The sequence below is a fragment of the Fistularia commersonii genome, chromosome 27 (assembly GCF_037954325.1).
Source record: "Fistularia commersonii isolate RoL2024-O1a breed Wild chromosome 27, RoL_Fcom_v1.0, whole genome shotgun sequence".
Lineage (NCBI taxonomy): Eukaryota > Metazoa > Chordata > Actinopteri > Syngnathiformes > Fistulariidae > Fistularia > Fistularia commersonii.
Genome location: NC_141310.1, coordinates 14,349,115 through 14,356,342, shown reverse-complemented (window position 1 = coordinate 14,356,342; position 7,228 = coordinate 14,349,115). Strand labels below are relative to the sequence as shown.

Genomic DNA, 7,228 nt, shown 5'->3' with positions numbered 1-7,228 from the left:
ACATACAAACACATCCAAGACATACTGAAAATGTATGGAGTTGCATGAACAGTAGAATTCCATCATACTCCTTTATAGTGAAGCTGGTGACTAACTTTAAATTGCACATTTTCACTAGCAATTAGCGAGCTGGCTTTTACCGCTGCTTCACTGATTTCTCTGCTCTGGGTGAAAGTGGATGCTGTTTCCTCAGACCCGCCAGCAATTCGTTGATCTCATCTCTTCTCAGTTTCTTTGCAAGCTGTCATATTTTTCACTCTGATGAGTCTCGTAGTGGCGCCAAATATTATATTCCTTAAATACCGAAACTTGTTGCAAACACGCTGAGCACAAAGGTTTCTCCGTAAATAAATAGAACATAGTCAATTTTTCTTTGAAAATTCGACACTCTTTAACTACTTGTCTCTATTTTGATAACAACATTTTGGCTAATGAGGGCGTAGCAGGAGGTGGAGAACAGGGGAGAAACAACGCCACAACAAGCAGCAGGTGGTGCATTGATACCGTCTGCTGATTGGTCCGTCTCAGTGATGCGGATTATTGTCCACTCTGACCAGAATAGTGCGCCCCCTAGCGGAAAATTCTTGAGTTGCATTTAATAAAAAAAATAATAAATCCTTTGCTTTTATGCATTTTTTCACTTTCAAATTATCCTGCGGGCCTGGTCGAACCCCTTTGCGGACCGGTTCCGGCCCGCGGGCCGTATGTTTGGTTACCCTGCTCTAGAGGAACACCAGAGAGGAGCTTCGTGGCTGGACGGGAAGAGGGCCGAGTGAGAGAAGAGGGTCAGATGGAGGCAGGTGACCGGCGGTGAAGACCTCTGAAAGGACTGGAAGAAGGAGTATGCAGAATAAGGACAGTTTTAAGGATTCCAGCTGTTTACAACGGACACCATCAAGAACCAGGAGAGACAACATCTGTGATAAGCAAACATTCTCCGCTGCCAGGAAGACCATCTAACATCTCCTCAGCCGAACTCCCTCTCAAACACTCCGATGGGCCGGAGGAGCGAGGAGCTTGTCCTAGTGAGCACTCAACACACTACTAAAACAAGTGTTTTATGTGTGTCTTTACGAGGTCCGACTCCCGGAACCCCCGGATCCAACGCTGTTTCCGCCCGGACCGCCTTCTCCGCCGCGCAGCCGCGACGCGCGCTTTGTTTCCCGCCGGCCGGACGCCAAGCCCCGGAGCCGCACGGACACCGACAACCGCTTCTCCGGTGATATCATCGTCATCATTAGCAGTAGCAGTAGCAGTAGTAGCATCAGTAGTAGCAGTAGCGGCTGTAGTATTCTTATATTTGCACAGAAACTCCGACCCTCGGTCGCGTCTGCAAACCCGCGCAGAAATCCGATCTGCTCCTCGGCTTCCTTCTAAGACAACCGACCCTTTAGTTTGGTGTGATCAATGTGTGGTTTGACAGAACTGGGTCTCATCTGGTGTTGAAGTCATTATTAATCAGATGGATGGTTGTTGGTCCTCCATCGATCGTCATGATTGTTAGTCTGAGCAGGAGAAACCTGGGGAGAAGACCTGCTGCTCCTTGAGTGCAGCTGGAGATGAACCCAAACATCTCCCAGGAGATCGAACAGAACCAGAGCGGCGTCACGAAAACAGATTTGAAATAAATCAAATGTTCAAACTGTGGAATTCACAGTGTGTGTGTGTGTGTGTGTGTGTGTGTTCCTGGATCAGTAAAGTTGTGTGTTTCCTGTCAGCCATGTCCCAGGACAGCCTGCACGGGAAGTGGAGCATCTCCAGCAGCGACGATGATGACGACGTTCCTCCTCCGCCCGGCGCCTCGGCCTCCGACCCCCGCGGCTCCGCGGGGTCCCCCTCCCCCCCCGAACCCCGGCCGGGGCCCGTCCCGCCGGAGGTCAAACCGGAACCGGCCTCGCCGCCGGTCTCGGTCTCGGAGGCCCAGCGGAAGGCGGTGAAGGCGGAGGCGGCGGGGAAGAGGAAGAAGGAGGCGTCGGAGGGGGGGGCCGGCTGGGCGCTCTCGGACAGCGACGACGACCACGAGCGGGGGAGCGGGAAGCCGCCGAGTCCCAAGAGGAAGAAAGCCGGGGCGGAGAGCGGGCGGCCGCCCAGCCCTCACGGCCGCCTCTACTACATGGACGAACCCCGGGACTTCTTCGAGTCCAGCCGGCCCCCCCTGGACGACCCGTACAGGTTTTACCTCAACAAGGTGGTGGGCCTGGACAGGAAGTACAACACCGGCGCCCTGCACGTCAGAGGTGGGAACCAGGGGAACATCCCAATGGAGGTTCCCTCAGTTTGTGACACACACACACACACACACACACACATAGGTGTTCTGATCACAGACTGATCTCCCTGCAGACATTCTGTCGCCGCTGTTCGGGACCCTGAAGGCCTCAGTGCAGGTGAGCAGAACAAGCTGCAGGCTTCACGCTAACTTCTTTGAAAGTCCCTTTGGCTAAAAGGATCTGCCAAATGACTGCAAAGTAATGTAACTGTAATGTAACTAATGTAATGTAATTGTAATGTAATGTAACAGCTTCCCGGTGTCCTTCCCAGTTCAACTACTGCTTTGACATCTCCTGGATGGTGGAGCAGTACCCGGCCCAGTTCAGGTGAGGGCCGCCCTCCTCTGAAGCTCACCGGGGAAACCACTGCCTCCGGTGGACGTCGTGCGCAGCGGCAGCCACAAACGGGAAGCTGCCGGTCGAAGTGATCTGGAGTTTTGATGGTCTCGTGCTCAGCAAACATAGGCCGAAGGTTTGGAGAATTCACGTTTAGACCAGTGGAGATGTTTGGACCTGCTCTTCAGGGTAGATGATAAGACCGGGTTTAACAGTTAGCAAATAGAAATGTGTCAGAAAACATCTTCAGCTGAAGACCTGCAGAGGAGCAGGGACACGGGAGGTAGCGGTCAGGAGGAGATGATCCACCAGATCCTCCCAGAAGGAGCCCCACCAGATCCTGATCTAAGGCTGCCGACACTCTTACCCTTTGTGTCTTTAGAACCTGCCCGGTTCTGGTGGTCCACGGAGACAAGCGGGAGGCCAAGGCTCGGCTGGTGCAGCAGACTCAGCCCTTCCCCCACGTCCGCCTGTGCCAGGTGACACACACACACGCGCGCGCGCACACACACACACACACACACACACACACACACACACACAATCCTAAGCTCTGCTCTGCTAGTCTTTGGATTCATGTGCTCACTCTCCTGTTTCACATGAATGAGTATGAAGAAGAGCTTCTCCTCCGCAGGCCAAGCTGGACATCGCCTTTGGGACGCATCACACGTGAGGCTCCTCACTCAGCTTCCACCTCCACCTCCATGCAGGAAGGATGGATGTTTAGACACATAGATAGATGGTGGATATTTTGAACCAACCAAATGGAGATCTTAGACTCCATAGTGTTAAAACTTCAAACGACATCCATGTTCCTTTGAGTGACAGCTGTCACTCAGCTGTGTGTGTGTGTGTGTGTGTGTGTGTGTGTGTGTGTGTGTGTGTGTGTGTGTGTGTGTGTGTGTGTGTGTGTGTGTGTGTGTGTGTGTGTGTGTGTATGTGTTCTTGAATCCATGTCTTGTGTCCTGCTTGGTGTCCACAGGAAGATGATGCTGCTGTGGTATGAGGAGGGCTTCCGGGTGGTGGTCACCACCTCCAACCTGATCAGGGCTGACTGGTACCAGAAGACCCAGGGGTTTGTCCCACGGCCTCCCTGAGTCCCCCTCAGTCCCCCTCCAAGAAAGCCCTGGAGTCTCAGTGTTCGCCGCCTTGTCGCCCAGCAGGATGTGGATGAGTCCCCTGTTCCCACGGTTACCGGCGGGCAGCGACGCCGCCTCGGGCGAGTCCAACAGCTTCTTCAAGAGGGACCTGATGGAGTATCTTAGCGCCTACCGGGCGCCGGAGCTGGAGGAGTGGATCCAACGGATCGGAGAACACGACCTGTCGGAGGCCAGGTATGCACACACACACACACACAGCAAACAGGACCTGTGTTATCTGCTCGGCCACTCGAGGGTAACCTCTCAGCTGACTCACCAAAAAGGCCGTGTCAGTATCATCTTAAAGGTGTGTTTGAAGATCCTGCTCAAGTCCACGTTTCCGTCACGGTGTCCCCAGGGTGCATCTGGTGGGCTCCACCCCGGGGAGGTACGTGGGTCCGGACATGGAGCGCTGGGGCCACCTGAGGCTGAGGAAGGTGAGGGTCGCTCGCCGCCCGGCCGCCTCCCAGGGCTTCTGGACGCCTCCAAAAAAACATCTAGAAAGCATGAAGTCTCTGTGGTGACAGAAGTTGTGAAGGCGCCACTCAAAGATCCGGTGAAGAAGCGGGACGACACGCCAGGGAAAAGACCAAACTAGGAAAAGTCAATCGGCAGTCATTCTTTTTACTGTGCAAAACAAAATTAGAGGAGAAGGGGGAAGAGGGAAAGTCCACGTTCGTAGAAACAGGAGTGACCGTCCAAGGTCGGGAGGAACCTGTCCTGAAACCCGGTCGTGTCTCCAGCTGCTGCAGAACCTCGCCGATCCGCCGCCCGGAACCGAAGGCTGGCCCGCCATCGCTCAGTTCTCCAGCATCGGCTCCATGGGCCCGGACAGAACCAAGTGGCTGGCGGGGGAGTTCCAGCGCACGCTGACCACCCTGGGGAAGGCCTCGCTCCGCTCAGACCCCCCCGTGCACCTGGTACGACCCCGACGTGCTCGCCGTGCTAAACGCTAAGAGACGGACGCTAACGGGGCTTTTCCTCCAGTTGTACTCGGCGGTGGAGGACGTGAGGACCAGCCTGGAGGGCTATCCTGGTGAGTCCACTGACACCCCCTCTCATCATCATCATCATCATCAGGCCTAGGAAAGTGAACTGTGTGTGTGTATGTATGTGTGTGTGTGTGTGTGTGTGTGTGTGTGTGTGTGTGTGTGTGTGTGTGCGCGCAGCGGGGGGCTCCCTCCCCTACAGCATTCAGACGGCTCAGAAGCAAATGTGGCTTCATTCCTACTTCCAGTAAGTCCACCTGTGGGCCACTCTCTCCAGCTTGTAATTATTGCAGGTATCTGAATATATATGTGTGTCTGTGTGTGTGTGTGTGTGTGTGTGTGTGTGTGTGTGTGTGTGTGTGTGTGTGTGTGTGTGTGTGTGTGTGTGTGTGTGTGTGTGTGTGTGTGTGCCCGTCCACAGCCGTTGGAAGGCAGATGTAACGGGCAGGAGTCATGCCATGCCTCACATCAAGACCTACATGAGGATTTCACCAGATTTCACCCAGCTGGCCTGGTTCCTTGTCACAAGGTGGGTGTGTGTGTGTGTGTGTGTGTGTGTGTGTGTGTGTGTGTGTTTCTTTAAGAGCATTTGATCAATCAATTCATTAAAATTAATCAGATAATTCATCTTAACAGCACAATCGATTATATGTTTGATCTAAGCACATGTTGAACACTTTCCTCCGTGTGTGTGTGTGTGTGTGTGTGTGTGTGTGTGTGTGTGTGTGTGTGTGTGTGTGTGTGTGTGTGTGTGTGTGTGTGTGTGAAGTGCCAACCTGTCCAAGGCAGCCTGGGGGGCTCTGGAGAAGAACAACACCCAGATGATGGTTCGATCGTATGAGTTGGGAGTCCTTTTCCTGCCCTCTGCCTTTGTAAGGGAACATACACACACACACACACACACACACACACACACACACACACACACACACACACACACACACACACAGAAGTCAAACCTGCAGTACTTGTAAGGGCCAGCAGGGGGACACTGTTGTCTCAGAGCCACATCTGGAGCACTTTGCAATGATGCTTTTATTTCTTCATAATTATCACTGTGTGTGTGTGTGTGTGTGTGTGTGTGTGTGTGTGTGTATGTGTGTCTCTGCAGAACATGAAGACCTTCCCTGTAAATGAAAGTCCCTTCCCAGCCTCCTCCTCCTCTGGATTTCCTGTGCCCTTTGACCTTCCCCCAACGGGTTACTCCCCTAAAGGTAGCTGAACACGCGTTTGTGTGTGTGTGTGTGTGTGTGTGTGTGTGTGTGTGTGTGTGTGTGTGTGTGTGTGTGTGTGTGTGTGTGTGTGTGCGCGCGATATATATTTGACTGTTTTAACTGACCTTTTCTGTCGGTTGTGTTCAGATCAACCCTGGATCTGGAACATTCCCTACACGCAGGCTCCCGACACACACGGCAACGTCTGGGTCCCGTCGTAAACACACACACACACTCACACACACACACACACACACATTGTGTATTTGTTGTCTTCATGGTGATATTTTTATTTTTCTACTGTTGGTTGGACAATAAAGCTCCTGGTGCCGCCATGTTCTCCTGAGTGTAGTTTATTTTCCCGTGGAAGGAGCGAGCAGCCGGCAGATGACGGGCCGCGGTCGCCGTGCGCTGGACGGGCCGGGAATCGAACCGCACGCTTTCCTGCCGCCGATCAGACGTGACCCGGTTCCGGCCTCCCGCCTTCCGGTCGGTTAAAACCCCTCCTTCGGTTTCGCTAAATCCTTTAAATTGGCATTAATCACAGTCTGAAAGTCAGAAATACCACGATGGTACATCAGAACACACTCGTACTACGACTCCGGTCGGATTACTTGTGTCGCAGCCTGGTCTGCAGTACGACAACAACAAACTGCTGCAGTATCTCAAGGAGAAAAGTGTTACTATTGCAGGGTGAAAACTAGTGACGGGACAGTAACTTTGTTTGGAGAAAGAAGTGTAGAATGAAAGCAGTATTATTACCATAATAAAGTCAATATTACAGAACAAGGAGCGGGTCGTAACGTCACGATGGCAGATGGGTTGCGGGACTCCACGGGAACGTCTGAAATTTGACGTGACAGGATGCAGCGACGTGATGAGAAATAACGAATATGATGACTCGGTCGCATGCTGAGGAGGGATCGTGAATAAATAGCTTCCGGACAGGAGGTCCAGAGGAGCCCAAGGAGAAGATGTTTGGAGGTGAAGTGAGACGGAGAAGAGGGGTTCGCTGTGGAGACCCTGAAAGGAAAAGAAGAAGTTCTTGTTTCCTGTTAAATCTTCACGTTTCTCGGACTAAAATGTCCTCCCTCTCCATCCCGAGCTTCAAACAAGCGTGGGTGAGCAGAACCTTCAGGTGGAATCCGAGCCTGGCTGCCGGGCGGCCCGCAGGACTACAACTGCGGACTACAACTCCCGTCGGCCCCCGCGCGCCACTGCCAACATGGCGCCCGTCCGCCGGACAAAAGGCGAATGTGTCTGACGGAGGATTGAAACCC

The 7,228-nt window shown here is 53.2% G+C and overlaps 1 protein-coding gene across 3 annotated transcripts; it reads left to right on the top strand.

The window, feature by feature from the left end:
• The first annotated feature begins 821 nt into the window (after positions 1-821).
• Positions 822-6,279, top strand: tdp1 (tyrosyl-DNA phosphodiesterase 1). Of its 3 annotated transcripts, none has more exons than XM_086174846.1 (16): positions 822-1,025; positions 1,719-2,237; positions 2,344-2,387; positions 2,542-2,597; positions 2,989-3,085; positions 3,241-3,275; positions 3,589-3,681; positions 3,770-3,940; positions 4,104-4,182; positions 4,489-4,665; positions 4,733-4,781; positions 4,915-4,981; positions 5,156-5,263; positions 5,504-5,606; positions 5,846-5,948; positions 6,096-6,279. In XM_086174846.1, exons 2-16 carry the CDS (start codon positions 1,721-1,723, stop codon positions 6,167-6,169), a joined length of 1,773 nt encoding a protein of 590 aa, XP_086030972.1. In that variant the 5' UTR covers positions 822-1,025; positions 1,719-1,720; the 3' UTR covers positions 6,170-6,279. The 3 variants fall into 3 exon arrangements, with proteins under 3 accessions (XP_086030972.1, XP_086030971.1, XP_086030970.1); XM_086174845.1 differs by lacking the exon at positions 822-1,025 and adding an exon at positions 1,145-1,219; XM_086174844.1 differs by lacking the exon at positions 822-1,025 and having other exon boundaries at positions 1,499-2,237.
• The last annotated feature ends 949 nt before the right edge of the window (positions 6,280-7,228 follow it).